The following is a 20448-nucleotide window of genomic DNA, read 5'->3' on the forward strand; positions in this document are numbered from 1 at the left end:
CCCCTGGTGGCGGACATGGCGCTGCACCTGACGGTGACACAGCAGGAGGAGGAGGAGGGGGCACCCAGCCAGACCGGATCCTTCATGAGTGAAGAGGCCAGGGACGGCCAGCCAGCCCCGGCTTCTCTTCTCTTCACTCACCGTACTGCAAGTGGGGAAGCCCGCGCAGGGGGCTGTGCTAGTGTCCGTAGGATGTCCCGTCATGAAGGTGAGCAGCTGCTCCTCCTGGACACAGCTAAAGCTAGCGCTAGCTAACGCTACTGTACCCGAGAGTCTGATTTTTTTTTTTTTTTTTTTTTGAAGCTAATGTCGGCTAGTGTTAGCTGAAAGCTTGTGGCAATAATGTGTTATGGCGGCTGTCAAATGGTCTGACCACTAAAGTAGTGCTTTCGGTTTGTGTCCGTGGTTTATAAATTGTTAAACGCATTGCTTTAGTTGACCAAAACAACGCTGACATACGTGTTGTTGGTTAACAAGGCTGAGGCTGCTAGCTAGCCTGCTAGCACACACTGCTGATGTGAGTTAACACTGACGAGCTGGATCCAGGACAGTGCTGAGAACAGGTAACATTAGTGGTTCCTGATCAGGTGCATGTAGACTAGATTCAGGTTTAAACTTTACAGCTTTACTCCAAACATTGTGGCCTGTGGTGAAGTCACCTAACGTGTTTCTAACCTCGTCCTTGTGGCCAACCTTGTTTAGACCACAGCTCCCACCGACTCTAAGTGTGTCAGTACTGGTCAGTCCTGGAAGAAAGTCTCTGTGAACAGACACACAGGTTGGTCAGGGCCTGGGTTTAATGTTTACAGAGTAGGACATGCTAATGTCACTGCCATTCTACCTATAGTTTCCACTTCTTTCTGTGAATGAAGACAAGGCAAGTATATTTGTATAGTGCATTTCATACATAAGTAAATTCAATGTGCTTTACATGATTAAAAAGTATAACAGAACACATTTAACTGAGTTTAAAATTCAATAATAAAATGATAAAAAAATCGAGAGCTTTTAACTTGGATGTAAAAATGTTCACATTCAATGCTGACTTCAGCTCTGCAGGAACTTTGTTTCACTTTTTTGCAGCATAACAACTGAAATGAAGATTAAAGAATGTAGAATAGATCATATGCTGCAGTTTAAATTACACACTGCCCTCCTGACAGACTCAGTCCATCACCTGGACCTTAGATGGTTGAGTTATTATTTATTATTTTTGTTTATTTGACAGGGACAATGTACATTAACCAACATTACAGTAAATGTACCAAAGTTAGCATCATGGCTACTTTTCATCTGCTGTCTCTGGACAGCTATTAAAAGGCACAAAATCTAACAAGATTAGTACAATAATAAAATTTCACATTCTAAAACAGGATGAAAACGTATATAAGACTTTATAATTCACCTTCCTTAAAAATATCATTCAGTTTCATTAAATTGTTCAATACATGTTTTAAATTTTCTTAGTTGGGTTTTAAATTAATTATATGTGGGAGTGTCTTTAATAAATACTTGTAATACATTCCAGTAATGGGCAGCTTGAAATACAAAGGACGACTGGCCAAAGGCACTTTTTCTTGTTGGAACTGTGCAGTCTCCTTTAACTGTGCCCCTTGTGTTACGATGAGTGACATTTCTAATATTTACAAACTGATTAAGTGGAGGAGAGGAGGACAGACCATGGGTGATTTTGAGTTTACCCACACACTTTGATCATAAGTGAGCCAAAGTTATAGTCCCAGAAAATTAATAATTTCAAAAATATTATATAAATAAGTAAAGTAAGGGTGTCCCGATATAATAATGTTATCAGATTTAAGTTCGATATCAGCAGAAAAAACGAGTATCTGATTACATCGGCCTGAATGTCAAAATTTCCACTTTACCGACAATACCCCAGCAGTAAGTGACCAATATCGGTCCCTAAAGGATTTTCACTTAAATTTCCTTAATTTTGTGATTAGTTTGATTCAAAATGACTGCAGTCATGTGATACAAGACAGGAATAATGAATCAGAGCCCCAGCAAATGTTGTGGAGTTTCATTGACACAGTATGTTCCTCAATCTCAACTCAAAGTTTAGCACTGACTGTTTAATTAAATGTCACCAAGCTGTAAGATGGCAAGCCATTTGTCCTAATATGCATATTAGATCATTAGACTCATTTTTGTGTAATTGTTGATATTTTAAGTCAGTAATCATGAAAAATATAAATAAATGCTTGTTGTCAACAAAGATTATGATGTCCAAGTAGTAAATTGGCATTGACTGTTTATGTTTAGCCTGTGTTCACCTTCAGTTAAAGCTCTTCTTTGTGCCTCATCCTCCTTTTCTTCTCCTCAGGTGTGAGCTGTGACGCGTGTTTAAAAGGAAACTTCAGGGGCCGGAGATACAAATGTTTAATATGCTACGACTATGACCTGTGTGCGTCGTGCTATGAGAGCGGTGCTACCACAACCAGGCACACAACAGAGCATCCAATGCAGTGTATATTGACCCGTGTTGATTTTGGTAAGTGGAGTTTCAGTTCTTTTAGCAGGTAGTGTAATGTGGCAAGGATTTAATTTAAATATTTTAGCTTAACCTAGTCGTTTTTTTAATTAATGTTAATTATAAGGCAGTTTTTTTACATTACAAAAGGCTAATTTAGAAAGACAGTGTCTTTGCATATGTAAATAAAGTGATTGTTCACCTTTAAATGTACTATTGAGGCTCTTTTTTTAATTTGGTGAAAACTGTTGGTTGAACTCGTGGTAATTTTGTCGACTAAATAAAACATTTGTCATAGTTTTTGTGGGCTAAGTTTTTTAAGTGACAATAACTATGAATGATATGAGAAAATGCAGGTTAACAAAAACTATATGAAAATATACTTGTATTTTGTTAACTAGTAAAAACAAATTCAAAATTTCATCACATAGGATGAAATCCAATCAGAATTCATGTGATCACATGGTCTTAGGCATTGATCACATCAATCCTGTCAAACTGTCTATATGTATTTACATTACCGTTCCATATTGGGTTGATCAATGGTAATTTAATCTTTAAAATATGCATAAACTCTTGTGCTTTGTATTTTCTCGACTATATTTGTAACAGATTTATTCGATTAAAATCTAAATATCTAAATGAATTAGAAAACCATGAAAAAAAAAAAAAATAGAACTTCAATTATTAAAAACGCAAAACAAAAACAAATGTATCAATTTCAGATGCAGGCCGATATAATCAGTATTTTAAAAATGTTTTTAATGATTTCAGACTGATATCTGATATTAACATCAGATGGAGACTCCCTTAATTTTCAACACAGATTTGTTTTCTAGCAGAAAGCCCAGTTGTAGTTTTGCAAAAAAAAAAAAAATTCTTCTTTCACTAAGTTCAGTTTTAGCTGAGGTGAACTACTGAACCTTATGTCCTTTCTCTCTTTGTCTCAGACTTATATTACGGAGGAGAAGCCTTTTCAGTGGAGCAGCCACAGGCCTTTACGTGTCCGTATTGTGGCAGAATGGGCTACACAGAAATGTCTCTGCAGGATCATGTGGCTGCAGAGCACACGGAGACCTCCACAGAAGTGGTGAGTTCACACGTGACCGTCAAAGATCTTGGCAAAAATGTTGGTGCAGATGTCAACCGCTGGAAACGCTAATTTTCCTGCAGATTATCTTTGCATGTCTGCAGCTGATCTGCTGAAGGAGGAATCTGAATTATTCTCCCACACATTGCAACACGCTCAGGGTTTTCTAGTCAAATGGATCATCTTTTATTTTTACATTTCTTTGCATCCTCACAGTTGACATTTAGCACTTGTGTCTCAGGAGAAAACACATCTTATCAGGTACATAATGCAGTATTTATAGTAGCTCGGATTTTCTGTTTCAAAATTTCCCAAATTACGTTCCAGGATTTCCCCATTTCCGCGTCATTTTATAATTTTATGTTTCGTTTTCATTTTATTGTGGTCAAACATTTTGAATAGGGTTAATAAAGCCAACTACTGTTATTCATTGTACATTTTATATGCTTCATTTGACTTAAGGAAACAATATGGTTACTCATAAATCATGCAAGATTACGTCGCTAGAGCTTAAAATGTCCGTTAGCTACATTGCTACACCCTTAACCCCCGTTTTACGAGAAAAATCACATGGAAATGTGTTTTATGGGCTAAAAACATTTTTTTGTGAAACCGCAAATTACCAACAAACAGCAAATTACCCTTACGTTTTGTACAAAATCTCATGCAGCCATGTGAGTGGACATGCTCATGTCATGGTGTGTCATCAGGTAAAATGATCACCAGTTTAAATAATACACCAGGAGCTTAATCTGTCTTTGTACCAGAGCCATAATAATGTGAACCACTTTTTCATCACAACACATTAAAAACACAAATCAGATGAAGCTCTGCATTTATTTTCACAGGATGACATGATCACTGGTTTAACGCATAGTTCGAGATTATAAACGACTTTATCGGTGGAATTGAACATAATTGTCAGTTTGTCACTCTTCTAGACATTCAGTCATCCGTTTTCCAGTGAAAGCTAGTGTGTAAATGCATGAAATTTTCCCCAAACTTGCATGTGAGGCATTCTGTGTCATGTTGAATGTTGGGGCCTGATTTAAAAAAAAAAAAAAAAAAAAAAAAAGGGAGAGAAACAAATAAACGGCCAGTGTGCTTTTTTAATTTCATATGTGAATTCTGTTTTTCCTTTCTATTGTCTGCATTCATGGAAAATTGGAGGCTCAATATTTATTGTTATTCTTTAATGATGAAAAATCACTGCTTTGAGCTGTGAAGAGATTTTTTCGAGTGCTGTGAGAGCGTTTCAACTCAATTTGTTACGGGGAAGTTTGGAAGTTCTGATGTTTATCTTCAGTGATCTAACTTCTCTTTTTCCGAAGTAGAAAGAAATGAGTTCTAACTATCTACTTTACATGTGTCAAACCCAAAGCCCGGGGATGAAATCTGGCCCTTTAAAGCTGCAAATTTGGCCGGTGAGCGAAAGTAAAAAAAAAAAACAAAAGCAAAAACATGAATCATTGTGTAAATCACTTACTAATTTAGTTGTAGAAATGTAAGGTCTTGCATACTTTAAATACTGTTTTGGTGGAATTAAAACTTGGGCACATAACATGAATGATAACATTTCTTGCTTTATTGCCTATAATCTGCTGCCCACTTGAGATGAAAATGGTCTGTATTTGGCCCCTGAATTTAAATGAGTTTGACGCCCCTGATCTACTTGTCACCAATTTTTTTTTTATAATTGGGTAAATCACCATAAATTCAGTAGTAATTGTAATAGGAAATCTGCTAGTCTTATTGATAAAATGATGAGTTTAGTGATCCGGGGGACCACTTCTTTCAGTCCTGTGCAGTTATTAATTTCGGTCTTCTTCTTTTTCTTCTTCTCTGTTTTTCAGATATGTCCCATATGTGCAGCACTGCCAGGTGGTGACCCTAATCATGTGACCGATGACTTTGCTGCTCATCTCACACTTGAACACAGAGCACCCAGAGACTTGATATCCTTTGGAAGGATGTTGTTATGCCTCCAAAAATGTAACTATAACGTATACTGTTATTACAGAGATGGATCTTCTTCGTGTTTCTTTAGAATTAGAATCTTTGTCATTCCACAATGTGCAACGAAATTCAGGTAGTGTCCCTCTTGGAAAATATGGCTCCAATTCTATTTGTGTTTGTAAGATATAGATCTTTATCACATTTATTTAGTCACACAACACTTACTGAAGCATCTTTTTTATTGTGGTAAAACAATTCATATCAAATATCTTTTTTGGTCATTATTTTAATGTCCTCATTTAATGCCTAATATTAAAACAATGCTGCAAAAGCAACAGTTACTTTTTGGCCAATACTGTCTGCCTGTGTAATTTTTATTTCAGCAATTCGAAGTGCATATCCCAGAATCCGTGTACCCTTCGTTCTTTGGTTATTGCATTTTAAAACCAAATCAAACTAACAAATAAACGGTGTAGTTATTTAGTTTTATTGACTTAAAAACCAGAACAGAATTGCAGTAAAATAAAAAACCACACAAGCAGCGTTTTTGTGTTTTAAAATTAAATCTTGTTCCGTTTGTGTGATATTTGGATTCCAGCACAATATTAGTTTCTTTATTTAAATTCAAACTATGAAATGTTACTATTGAGCTTTAGAGCTTAGTGTGAGCAGTGCTCACAGTTGTCATGGTAGAGACTGATGGCTGCTGCCTGACAGTCTATTTGTGGAGTACTTTGAGTGAGTGCAGGTGGAGAAAACAAAAGATGCAAATATGTAGTTAGCAGCACAGCGTCAGGCCTGTGGTTGAAGAATAATCACCATGCAAATAGGTGCTGAAGGCTCTGTGTGAGGAGCTTTCAAAGCAGTGACTGATGACTTTTAGTTTCATCTCACAACAAACCCTGTTAGTGGTGGATTTTTAAGTGTGTGATTGACTTAAAACGTCAAAGTCTGCTCGGAGTAGAGAAGAAGAAATATATTGCCTCTAAGCAATCTCTGGCAATGTCAACCTTTTACGTCTTTTTTTTTTCCGAGCAAATGTTCTTTGGTCTATTGTTCTGAAGTCTACATTATGTCTATTTATATCACAGGTGTCAATCTCATTTTTGTTCAAGGGCCAAATACGGACCAGTTTGATATCAAGTGGGCCGTTCATTTTAGGTGGAGCAAAAAAAGAACCATTTTGAAATTATTGTGCCCTAATTTTCAATATCAGTTCAATTTTGTGAAAAAAATGTAGTTATTTTCATAATTTGCAATTAAAAATGACTATTTTTTTCCCTTTGTTTATATCACATGAATGCAAAGAATTTGGTGAATTTCAGATATCTACAACTCATAATTTACACAATAATGCATGTTTTCTCTGTCATTTTTTTTCTCCCGTGGGCCGAATTAGATGCTCTAAAGGGCTGGATTTGGTCCCCGGTCCTTGAGTTTGACACCTGTGCTTTATATGATAAAAATGATCGCCTCCAGCAGATTGAAAGTGTTCTCATTGGGTACAGGAATCCTCTCGAGCAGTTCAACAACGTGTGTTGAATTATGTAACGTTCACTGACCTCATGGATATATTAGAGGTGTGAGTGTGTGCACGTAGGGTTGTTCTCGAGGTGTAAACCACATGTATGATGGGCTCTGACCTGCTACAGGACATTCTAATATGGAATAAATTACTGTATTAATTAGTTACTATTTGCTGCTTGTGGCTCAGTTTTAACTCTGAAGGTTTTTTCCTTTGACTGCAACCGTCACGATGAATCGAGTGGGGTGCGACACGTAAGAAGGATGTTTCACCCCGGGCGAGGACTGGGAGGTCCTCGAGCCCGCAGGTCCAACATGCATTTCACCAGCAGCACCACGGGGGCGCTGTCCACCAGTCAGACCTCCACCCAGAGCTCCAACTACAGTCGAGAGGCCATGGACCCCATAGCAGGTCAGTGAGTGAGTTTAAACCATGGCAGAAACTATCACTAACCTTTGAGATGATCTGTGAGATGTTACTGTGGCAGATCCAGCTGTGCTATAATCACAGCTGGATCCTACTGATCACCTGCTGAGCTTTGGATCCTACTGATCGAAGAACATGTGACATTTGTGCTTCCTTTGGTAACCGTGGCATAAAGGCTGTGCTTTATTTTACACTTTATAGCTAAATTAGCAGCTTTAACCCAATATAACTCAATCATCACATCATCACAAAAGCTTTTAACTTTAAATAAAATAAAAAGGCAGCTATGGATATTACTTCATAAATATCCTCTCTCATAAAATATTGCATTTTACTGCTTGACAGGAAGGCTAATAAATATATAATCAAATGAATATAAATAAATTATATATCAGGGAAAAAATCCTGGATGGGCAGAAATATGCTTTGTGTATTTTTCTTTATTTATTTTTTGTCTCTACCTGTTGCACACACACTGTCATTTTGTGTTTGTTCTGTGCAAAGAGATCAAACAGATCAATAGAACATTATTCCTGTGTTTTATTAGGGTGTGATACAACCAAATTGATGGATATATATTGAATTCAAGGCTGATGGGGATGATCATTTATATCAGAGGAAACCATACTGTGGGCCTCATAGATGAATACATCTAAGATCATTTGCTCGAGAAAAAAAGTGTAAAAGGTTGAAATTGACCCCAAAAAATTTGTTTTGATCTTCACTGTAAACACTCTCTTATTGACAAGTGTTTTTACTTTATTGTTAAGAAGATTTTTCTGCCAAAATGACTTCTTGACACATTTCTGGTGTTTTCACTGAAAGTTGTGGTAAAACAATGGAGGATGGTTATTTTCGGGTTTACACGGAAAATATTCAGCAGATTAAACTCATTTTTGTGTCATCCATGTTGTTTACACTCAATCTCTCTTCCCACAGAGCTCCTATCCCAGTTATCGGGGGTTCGGCGCTCAGCGGGGGGGCAGCTCAGCTCTGGTCCGTCTGCCTCTCAGCTCCAACAGCTGCAGATGCAGCTGCAGCTGGAGCGTCAGCAGGCGCAGGCGGCCCGTCAGCAGCTGGAGACGGCCAGGAACGCCAACAGAGGCAGCAGGGCTAACGCCATCCTCAGCGCCAACTCAGCTGCTGCAAACCCCCACCCCAACTCTAGCTCCAACCACAACAGTAACCCCAGCCCCAACCCTGGTCCTCAGGAGCCAAACACGCAGCATCATGCACATAGCTCTCAGTTTCTGCTCAGCAGGTAAACATCAGCACTCACTCACTCACTCACATTCATACACTGCTGCTCGCTTTAAATCCACATAAATAACGTCTCCATATTTCTATCAAAATCACACTACTTCCTTTGATCTTCTCTGTTAAGGTAAAACACAGAAGTTCAATAGAACGTTCTGTAAATAATATCAAATAGTTCCCTTTCATGTTTTAATCTAAATGTGATAAAAAAAAAAAAGTTTTGGTAGATTTTTATCCTGAAGTTGGCTTCAACTAAACTTGATTAACTAAAATGATCTTAAATGAAAATAATTCTGATTAATCACATTATGACGACGAAAGGTGTTGTGTAGTATGATGTACTGTAAGTTGTTTGACTATCTTTAATGTAGAGACCTTTTGTATCTTGTGTTGACACTTTATTTCTTTTATTCTCTACAAATGTTATGTTAAAGATCAGCCAGCAGATGGCGCTATATTGTTTTTTTTAGCTCTTATATAATTTTCTGTAAATAAAGAATATTGTCTATAAACAGTCGTTTACATACGCTCTTCAAAACTGATTTTTTTTTTTCATTTAATTTAATGTATTTTCCATCACTTAACAACGAGGTCAAATATTTCTTTTAGTGCTCACAGAAACCATTATTCATTCACACCAGTCACTCACATCAGTCATACCAGTGGTGGTAAGCTACATTGTAGCCACAGCTGCCCTGTCCCGCCTACTGCCCCTTCGATCACCACCAACATTCATACACATTCATACGAGGCAGGTACTGCGACTGTGATTTGCATGAAGCAGGATTCAAACCCCCAACCCTTTGCTTATTGGTCGACCCACTCTACCACTGAGCCACGGTCGACCCTTGAAAAATTCCACCATCTTTGATGAGATTTGTAGGAAACTTTAAAACTTATGCGTCGTCACTGATGAAATGAAACGTAGAGCGCAGACCCTCAGTCACGCCGTAGCAGTCACTCATTGAATTGGCACCAAAATGTTACAGATATTAATAAAAATGAATAAATCCTAGCGTTGAATGGATGATAAAACTCTGAGGTGAAGAACCAACCTGACATGTCTGAGTCAAATTTAATCAACGTTGGTCAATTATGAACCGAGAGGATTTTTTATTTTTATTTTGAGCAAGAAAGAATTCAACTGATCCATATTTGGGATATTGATCTGGATTATCCTCAAAATCTAATCACTTGTCCCTGATCCTATTTGGTTGCCTGGCGATAAGTCACACCTACTTCCTTACTTTTTGTAAGAAAGTGGGAGTGGTAATACGGCAGTTTCAGTTCACTTCCTCAGAGCTGTACAGAAATAACGTCATATTTCCTAACGTCCAACTCTGCTCTGTTTTTAAAACACCTGGAGATATCGTTGAAACCACAAAAAGAACAAGCTTTAAAACCTTAAGTCTGTACTGTACTACACGCCATTTTCCTCTACCTGCTTTTTCCTAGGGAAAAATATCTACGCTTGTCGCACTGTTGTCATCAGGACCATTCATCATTTGATTGGTTACTCTGTGTGTTTGTCCCGCCCCCACAACTCTAATCGCCAGTATTAAATTATTATTACCTGAGGATTTCATCAAGATCAGTTCATTTGTTTTTGAGATAAACTGTTCAGACAAACGGACAAATAACCAAATAAACGCAGGCATCATTTGATCATATGATCAGCTCAGCTAATGATCAATGCTACACCAGTTTTCCTCCATTGTTGTTGACTTGTCTCGTGTATTAGGACTGTTGTTCATGAAGCAGATGTTTAGTGTGTGTAATGTCTTTGAACAGAATGGGCAGCTTCAGTGTCACTCATCGATTTTCACTTTGGGGAATAAATGACTGTAGTGGTCGATTATTGATCTGATTGTGCCTGGAGGAAACATTCCCATGGTGTGTGTGTGTGTACGTTGACATTGATTGTGTGTGTGTGTGTGCGCTGCAGGCTGAGCGAGCCGCGGCTCTCTGAAGCAGAGCGTCAGGCGTGTGAGGCTCAGTGGGCCGACAGGAGCCTGTTCGTCACTGAGCTGCTGCTGTCCACGCTGCTGCAGGACGAGGACGCCTCAGCCTCTTCCTCTGAGGATGAGGACGACTGTCACGGATCTTTGCGAAGCTTCGCCGACTTCAACACCATGGGCTGCGTAGAGGTCATGACCTTGGACGTGGCTCTGGAGAACCTCAACCTAAAGGAGACGACCCCCACCGCCAAGACGACTAAACCCACCACCAAAATGACCCCGATGAAGAAAAGGCCTCCCACGCCGCCTCTTTGATGGCATAGGCCACGCCCACATGTCGGAAAAAGCCCATTGGACCTGCTCGAGTCGCTCTAACTGCCAATTGGAAGGCAGGAGGCTGCAGTTGTTTCGGGGGCTTTTACTTTGTTTTTCTCAGTGATTGTCATTTCAGCCGTGGCTCCCACTCCACACCATGTTTTACGTTGTGTACATTGAATAAAACGAGAGAAAGCTGAAAGAAATATATAAATCTATTATAGAGAAATCTATATTAAAGTCGATAATCACACACACACACACACGTACTGGATGGTTTGCTTTGACTAAAGCATGAGCTGAATTCACAATGTGCCCATTTTGAACTGTTGGACACACACACACGGTTTAAATCCTCTCTAAGGCCGGCCCCTGTTCTGTGACATCACCTGCTGTGGGTCATGTGACCTTTGCCCCTATGGTGTACACTACAGATGATGCACATACTGAAGGTGCATGATGGTTTCCAGTCCTTTTTCTACGCAGACGCAGCTTTCTGTGATTCTAAAAACCAAACATTACTCATGTTGTGACTTGAAGGAGAGAATGGTGTGTTGCTCTTTTCACTCATTTCTCTCAGTCTGAAAGCTCTTTGTAAGCCCCTCCCTCAACCCCACCCCCCATGCAATGTAAGCTTTTTGACTGATCACAGGGTAACGCTTTCAGTTTGGAGGACAATAAAACATGTTTTTGGATGGAAACCGATGAACCCAAACACATAATCTCTCCTTTGTTTTCTCTCTTTGTGTTTCATCAGCACTTACAGGAAATCCCTAAAAGTCTCAATGTTTATCCTTCAGGGCAAACAAAAATAACATGTGTATCCCTCATTAGTGATTGAGTAGGTCTAAATCAAACTCATTTTAGTTCAGTGGCCAAATATAGTTTGATCTTAAGTGGGCTGCAGATTTTAGGCGGGAAAATGAGCAATTTCAACATTAATTTCCCCAAGTTTGCACTTAAACGTATGAATAATACATAAAGTACGTAAGAAACAATATCCGAGCAATAAATGACGCTTATCAGATGTTTCTCTTTTAAATTACATTCATTTTGTGACATCTTTATTTAATTTCAGGAAATTACAAGAAATAGCTTCAGGAAAATTGAGTTCTTTGAACAATTCGAGAAAGTTGTGATAAAAGCGTGGGAAAATTGCGACCCAAATTGTGTGGAGTTTCATTGACTTAATGTATTTAGAAGGGCTGAGATATCTACAACTGAATGATTTCATAACTTACACAATAATTCATGTTTTTTCTGTCTTTTTAAACTTTCCTATGCATGCTGATTATGATGGTCTGAAGGGCCAGATTTGGCTCCCAGGCCTTCAGTTTGATGTGGTATAAATATACGGATACCCCAATAGTGCAAAGCGGATCCAATCCGGATGAAACTCAATTAAATTATTGAGAAACCAACCTGACATACAGTAACTGAGTCAAATTTCATTAAGATTGATCAATTATGAACCAATGATGAGGGGGATTTTTGATTTTTCCTTCTGAACGTAATGGAATCTTTTATGGTGTAAAGTCTATTTTTGGTTAAAATTTGCTCAAAATCTATTAAATACTTTGACGTCGTCATGCTAAGGTCCATAAACGACTGAAGGACCAACATTTTTCTGTCAAAATATGCAACAATACATGGAAACAAAAAGGAAATTTTTTTTAAAAAAAACAGAATTTGTTTTTCATGATTTGCAAAATTTCAGCAAAACATAAAATCTCAGTACAAATGAGATCAATTCTCAAAAGTAATTTAAAAAAAACTATTTCAACATTTTTGTGCCCCAGTTTGCACTTCCATCTATAAATTATATGTAAATCCTTTCAATAAGTGACAGATATCAGTCCTTGTAGGATCTACTCTTAAATTTGTTTGATTTTTAATTTAATTTGTGTCAGATGTGTAAAAATTAAGAAATCTGTCAACAATTTTGAGATTAAAAGTAACGAACATAATGTGATAAAAGCACTGGGAAACTGAGCCCTTCATGTATTATAGCGTTTCATTGATTTGGCCCCCAGTGCTTGAGTTCAACTGGTGATATAAACACACCAGTGTGTATCAAACCCCTAAACTGTAAAACATTCCCATTCACAGAAATGTTTCCAGTGTGTTACTGGGCGACTTCCATAATGAAACCCAGTGTGTACTGGTGGGAACCTGAATCAGGGTCAGTGAATCAGTGCCCTGAAAAGATGCAGTGACACATTCATTGAGTGGTTGGAGGCTTGTTGCTGTAGGAAACCACAGAGATGTTCCACAACGTGGGAAACACAATGGAAGTAATGGAGTTGGTCACAATAAATCCACCACATCTCACTGGAATCACTGGGAGGACAGATTTAAGTGGAAACCATTAGTTGGACATTAAGTACAAACTGATGTGGAGACTTTACTTCAATGAACTATTTTTAAATGTTCATTTAAAGCTTTTTAAAATGAGGTCTGAAACATTACATTCGTGCTTGATGTTGAATTTCTGCTGGAGACAAAATTTCTCTTTACTCACATATAACCATGTTATTGAATATGTACTTTTTCATTTCCGAGACGATATTGTCGATACCGATATTGATCCGATACGATTTCAGCACAAATTACACATACTTTTATTACTCATTTTGTAGTGTGGAATCTTAGAAAAGGTTTGATCAAGTGATATTACTCAGAGAACAATAGTCAGTTTATTATTAACCAATGCTTTACATACATTTTATGTTTTCATTTTGTAAATTATTCTGGTATTTTTGTCTCGTTTTAGTCACATTATTTTAATATATTTTGCTTGTTATTTTAATATATTTTTGTTATTTCAGTAGATTTTTATTGTTTTTTTTTTAAAAAATATATTTCTGTTGTTACTCTAATATATTTTTATGGTTATTTTAATATATTTTTGTTATTTTAGTATATTTTTATAGTTATTTTAATATATTTTTGTTATTTTAGTATTTTTTGTTATTATTTTTTAATATATTTATGTTGTTCAATATATTTGTTATTTTAATATATTTTTGTTAATTTAGTATTTTTTGTTGTTATTTTTAATACATTTATGTTGTTACTTCAATATATTTGTTATTTTAATACATTTTTGTTGTTTTCGTATATTTCTATGGTTATTTTAATATTTTTATTTTTATAGTATATTTTTTGGTTATTTTAATATATTTTTGAAAATTTTGTATATTTTTATGGTTATTTTAATATATTTTGTTATTTTAGTATGTTTTAGTTGTTATTTTTAATATATTTATGGTGTTACTCCAATATATTTGTTATTTTAATATATTTTTGAAAATTTAGTATATTTTTATGGTTATTTTAATATATTTTTATGGTTATTTCAAAAAGAATTGTTATTTTAATATATTTTTTATGGTTATTTCAAAAAAAAATTGTTGGTATTTTAACATATTTTGTTATTTTCGTATATATTTGTTGTCCCTTTGTGTACTTTGCTGTAATTCTGTATGTTTTTTGTCATTTTGTGTGATTTTTAAAACTTACCCATTTTATTAGTGTTTGATCCAAAAACATCAACGGAAGCTGAAATGAAATACAAATGTAATAATATTAACAGTAATAATCTTGAAAGGAAAACTGTTTAATCAACAGTCGAGAGTTTACCAGACTTTAAAAAAAAAAGACACGACTCAATAGATTTCAGGTAGTCTTTGTAATTTTAATTCCCATAATTTAGTTTAATGCAGACATTTTTTTTCTCACTACAATCTCAAATAAAACGTTACAGTACAATAAATGCAAATCAGAAAAGCTTTGAGATTTTGTAGAAGCAGGTTACACCTTCTTTAGATTTTTTTTTTTAAATTATTATTATTCATGTACTTTTTTTTAAAAGATTTATTCATATAGATATTTCCCCCAGTCTTTAAAGGACTGTGGAGTTAAGTAGAAGTAAACAGTAAAAAGACAACACAGAACTGTAAAGCCTGCAGGCCAGCCAATAGGAGAGCACGAAAAGAAACGTAGAGATAAAAGTCGAGAGGCCACGCCCCCTTGATCACCTGGGGGCGTGTCCATACAAACTGTAGGTGGTGTTATCACAACAGAGCAGGTGGAAATACCACGTTACACTGACCTCACATTGAGATTCATCTCTTTTTTACACATTCAGGGAAACGTCACAATCTGTTTGGTTCATTTTCATTGATTGATTTAAAAAAAATAAATAAAAAAAGCAGCGAAAGCGACTCCAAACTTTACAATTTCCACTGATCAGATGAACCTGCTATAAGCTGCTAACTGTCAAACTACGCCCTCTAGTGGCTGTGATAAAATAGCTTAAAATAGCTGAAGGGTCAACCAGTTCATTTTCTGGATTATTTTTAGTCATCTTGTGCAGCCTTTGGTTAGATTTGTGTATTTCCATTGTCATTTTATATATTATTGTTGTCCTTTTGTGTATTTCTCTGTAATTTTGTATAGTTTAAAAAAAAAAAGTAATTCTGTGTATTTTTGTTGTCATTTTACACATTTCTCTATTATTTTCAGGTGTTTTTAGTCATCTTCTCTATTTTTGGGTAATTTTGTGTATTTCTGTTCTCATTTTGTGTATTTGTTTGTATTTTTGTTGTCATTTACTGTATTTCTGTTGTTCTTTTGTGTATTTTTCTATAATTTTGTATGGTTTTTGTTGTCATTTTATAAATTTCACTATTATTTTTAGTCATCCTTTATTTTTCATTCATTTTGTGTATTTCTGTTTTCCTTTTCTGTCATTTGGTGTATTTCTGTTGTCACGTGTATGTGTTTTTAAGTCATTCTCTCTATTTTTTTCTCTGTTGTCAATTGTTGTATTTTTGTTGTCGTTTTATACATGTTTCAGTTATTTTTGTTGTCCTTATGTGTTTATTTCTGTAATTTCATGTTTGTTTTTAGTAATTTTTTTAAATTTACCATGGGGTCACACAAAATTAGACAGAGACCATTATTTTATTTAAAATGCTAAATACTAAACAACTAATGTATGTGTAAATCATATTATCACTAGATTTCTCTCATCCCGTAGGAATAAAGAAGTGGGTAAAATGTGAATCATCACAGCCAGCAGAGGCTAATTCTGGTTCTTTTTGCTTTTGGCCAATCAGGAGTGAAAATGAATGAAACCCAAACAGAAAAACCCAAAGTGTGAGTCACAGAGAGGAGGGGCTACACACACTGAGTACTGGTAACCAGTGCTCAATAACACATGGGGCTCATTTCACTGTTTACATAGAACCAAACACAAAGCAGACAAACTGTAGTGTTTACAAACACACTGTGTTAAAGGCTCCTGAATAATAAGTATTTACTTTTTTAAATAAGTATTATTTCTCTGTGAGTATTTGGATGAAGAATTTTGAGGGACAAACTTGTATTTTCTGTGAATATTTCCTCTCTCCAATAGATGTGAGTCACTGTAGTATGTGGTCGGCCTTTAGCCACACCCTCTTTGATTTGACTGGTATGACAGCGGGGCCACAAAAATGTGATAATTTGATGTGAGGGCCACATTTAGAATAATGAACAAAGAGAACAAAGGGTTTCTAAATTGTTTAGTAAGTTTTTTATCATTTTGAGTACGCCTGTTGTTTTGTTTTTACGCCTGTTGTTTTGTTTTTACGCCTGTTGTTTTGTTTTTACGCCTGTTGTTTTGTTTCTATCATTTTTGTTGTTGTCTTTTTGTTTATTATTCTCTCAATTTGTGTGTGTTTGATATTTTCTGTAATTTGTTTTGTATACTTCTCATTTTGTGTGTGTTTGTAATAATCTTGTGTGTTAATAGTAATTTTGCACATTTTAGTTTTGGATTTTTGTTATTTTGTATATATTTTTAATCTCTTGTCCATTTTTGTTGCCGTTTCATATATATTTTTTGGTCATTTTTGTTGTCGTATTGTGTTTTTGGGGTAATTTTTGTCGTCATTTTGTATATTGTTCAATCTTTTGTGTATTTTTCAAATCAAATCAATCTTTATCTATAAAAAGCGCTTTTCATACAATAAAATTCAGCTCAAAGTGCTTTTACAAAAAAATGAAATAAAAATAAAACATCTACCCTGTACAAACCCCGTCCACTGCACACAGACACAGGACAAAATAAGGATTTTTTGTTGTTGTCATATTGTGTTTTTGAGGTCATTTTTGTTGTCGTTTTGTATATTTTTTCAATCATTTGTGCATTTTTGTTGTTATATTGTGTTTTTGAGGTCATTTTTGTTGTTGTCAATCTTTTAGAGTAATTTTGTATATTATTGTTGTCAAAATGTGCATTTTTGCTGAGGTTTTGTGCATTTTCTATCATTTATGAAGTGCAGCTCTAGAAATAAAATCACCATCACAGCTGTGGACATCCAGTTCATTTCTTATTCAGGTTATGGTTTTTTGGAACAATTGCACAAATACAAATACAGCCTGTGACCAAAGCATCTCTGTGCAGCCTCCTCCTCCTCTGTGTTGCACACAATGAGCAAAAGGAAGAAAAGTCATCCGCCAAAAACCACGAAACGACAATAATCTCCTCAAAAAATGTCCAGTTATTTTTCCAATCAGAGTCTGGCTGTTAGCGAGACGCCTTCCTTTACCTCACAGCTCATCATCAAAGCAGTAGGGAAACAAAATTACAAAGTGTTGGTAATTTTCTTTTAAAAATCTGATCTAAAGGCAACCGACACATCAGTCTACTACGCGTTGGAAGAACGAGGAAGCGCGACTAATGGCACTGGTGAATTAACGCCACTTCCTCTTTTTCGAACCCGCTGCGTCTTCCTCCATGTGTGCGGAAGCTAGTCCAGGTTAAAACTTAGATATGGTAGAAAAATATATAGTTTTGATGAAATTCCGCTAGTTATTCTCTCTTCACGACTGAATTGCACCCATACACGTAGTGTTAACACGATGTAGAAGCAGAACAATGATTAGCAACAGTTTCTCTTTAGACACTTCTGGTTTCTTTTTTTTTTTTTTTACTTGCACTTTAAAGAAAAGAAAAAACAAAATCATGGTTAATGTTCCGTCTTTCATTGGCATCATTAGGCAACAGTTATTTTTTCTTTTTACAGATACTCTACGATATGGCTACAATGTAAACACCACAGTATTCAGTTATTCTCACTGTATCTGCACAATGTCAAACACAAAAGTTACAAGGCAAGTGGCTACTGAAGCATAGATCTGTTCCAGAGAAACAACAGAAAAATTAAAGAAATCAGGGAAAACACGCCACGAAAATAACAAAAACAAACAAAGTTCACCACCCGGCATCATCGCGTTTGTTCACATAAAAAATACGCTTTTTTTTTTGTTCGACGACTACAGGTCAGGTGACCTCGTTTTAAAAAGCTGGTGATCAGTTTTACCTTCCCACGCACACAGAGAGGAGCCGCTCTCGCTCAGTGACGTTAAAGTGATTTATGCAGCTGGAACACGACTCAGCAGCTGGACTTTAGGATGTCCAATCAACCCCAAACACTCTGGATGTCTGTTAGAGGAGCTACAGGTGAGGCTGGGGGTTGATCCCTCCCCTACCACACGGTGCACATTTTAGGACATCCTCAGGTCTCAGGAAAACCTCTGTCATTTAATAAACCAAACGGACTAATGACTCAGCCTCAGGCTTCAAAATAAAAGTCGTCAGACTCAACGGCCTCAGTACATAAAACGCGACATGACGTTGAGCGTACTGTACGTAACGTTAGTCCAGGCAGGCCACGGACGTGAAGCCAGCCACACCTTCAACCAACCACTAGCCCAGATTGGCTCCCTATTGGCCAAAGCAGACATGAAGCACTACTTAAACCATGACAGCTGCCTCATACCTCTTCAGCAAGCATCTCACAACCCACCTCCACCCCAACTCCTCCATGTCAGTATGTATCCAACTAACTGGGTGTCATTTCGTTGTCATTAACCTGGTGGTTTCTGCTAACCGCTCTCCTTGCTTTAGCCTTTTAGCTAGGGCTCATGGAAGGTCATGTGCGCTCCCGGCCTCCGACTTTCTACGTAAGCACGCGGAAAGGGCAAGGAGGTCCCGGAACAGACCCATACCACCAAATATAACACATCAACGTAAAGCACTCAATGTCGCGATATAAATTCCAGTGCATTATTATTGTAAATTTATTTTGACTAAAGCGTTCCTGACTGAAGTTGTATTTTGAAAAAAAAAAAAAAAAAAACAAAATACACGTGACATCATCAATATTTGCTGCTATAGATACGAGAGTAAGTGGAAAGCTGTTATTTTTTATCTAATCTTAAAGGTTAAGATATATCAATGTTTCATTTAATTATATATTTATTAATCAAACAATATGTTGACATATCCTAACTTTTAAAAAAGAAAAGAACCGCTTTCCAAAATACTTCATCATGTGTGCTTCTGGTTCCTTCAAAATAAAACGTCATGTTGTGTTTTACGGACTGAGGCCGTTGAGTCTGACAACTTTTATTTTGAAGGTAGTGTCATCTGACCATGTTTGGTTTTGCTGAGTCATAAGTCCGTTTGGAGGTTTTCCTGATGCCTAAAGGATGTTCTAAATGTACACCGTGCTACCGTCACACGCCCTGGATTCAACCACGACTTGTTCATATGACACATAGTTTATTCATCTCAGTTATTTTTGGCGGATGTGAAACCGGGGACAGTGAAATGGTCAGTTATTGGCGAGGAGTCGTAGATCTGAGGAAGTGACTCCATGTTTTGTGAACCAAAGGCATCCAGATGGAGATATGAGCGCGCTATGGGGTCCTGTTTATATCGGTGTGTTTTGGCGTCCACTGACAACACACTTTGGCATTTTTCTGCTCTCGAAAAAAACTGGAAAACAACAGCAGGACGTTGAACTGAAAGTTAGGGGTGTTCTGATCCAATATACAGTATATATATATAAGTATCTGATATCATAAGTACAGTAAGTTCATTTAGTTTTCTTAATCTGAATAATATAGTTAGGCTTCTACTTTTCGCTGGTCTGACACAATAATGGTCTCCGGTCTCTCTTCTCACATCAAAGCGATCAGCAGACACCTCTGAGGAAGACTGACAGTTGGCAGTCGAAACATGTTGAGATCAAAGTAAAATTTCAAAGTAAATTTCCTGATAAAAGTTTGTCTGAATAAATGAAACCTTAACATATAAAAAGTGACTGAACTAAACACTGAGTGAAAAATAACTGAAGTGAACTTGAATTGTTATTTGGTTTGTTTAAAAGTATAATTTTGTGAACAGTTTTTTTTATTATTATTGGTTTTGAGTTCAGGATTTTCCAATTGTTTTCATTGATTATATACAATTTTAGTTTAAGTTAAACTTGTGGTTATTTTGCACTTATTTTTTTAAATTATTATTATTATTGTGTTGAAGTTACTTTTCAGGGTCTTTTATTTTTTCCTTCATTGATTCTATTTATTTTTA

General features: G+C 36.3%; 1 protein-coding gene across 1 annotated transcript; it reads left to right on the plus strand.

The window, feature by feature from the left end:
- Nucleotides 1-11737, plus strand: LOC114469198 (E3 ubiquitin-protein ligase KCMF1-like). The gene is made up of 7 exons (XM_028456450.1): nucleotides 1-208; nucleotides 2345-2512; nucleotides 3442-3581; nucleotides 5435-5536; nucleotides 7293-7473; nucleotides 8428-8749; nucleotides 10691-11737. Exons 1-7 carry the CDS (start codon nucleotides 16-18, stop codon nucleotides 11016-11018), a joined length of 1434 nt encoding a protein of 477 aa, XP_028312251.1. The 5' UTR covers nucleotides 1-15; the 3' UTR covers nucleotides 11019-11737.
- The last annotated feature ends 8711 nt before the right edge of the window (nucleotides 11738-20448 follow it).

The sequence above is a fragment of the Gouania willdenowi genome, chromosome 9 (genome assembly GCF_900634775.1).
Source record: "Gouania willdenowi chromosome 9, fGouWil2.1, whole genome shotgun sequence".
In the NCBI taxonomy this organism is placed as follows: domain Eukaryota; kingdom Metazoa; phylum Chordata; class Actinopteri; order Blenniiformes; family Gobiesocidae; genus Gouania; species Gouania willdenowi.

Excerpts from the sequence above, each read along its gene's own strand:
- LOC114469198 (XM_028456450.1), top strand. The coding sequence starts at position 16 with ATGGCGCTGCACCTGACGGTGACACAGCAGGAGGAGGAGGAGGGGGCA. Across the intron at positions 209-2,344 it reads TAGGATGTCCCGTCATGAAG|GTGTGAGCTGTGACGCGTGT; the intron begins GTGAGCAGCTGC and ends TCTTCTCCTCAG. Across the intron at positions 3,582-5,434 it reads CGGAGACCTCCACAGAAGTG|ATATGTCCCATATGTGCAGC; the intron begins GTGAGTTCACAC and ends TCTGTTTTTCAG.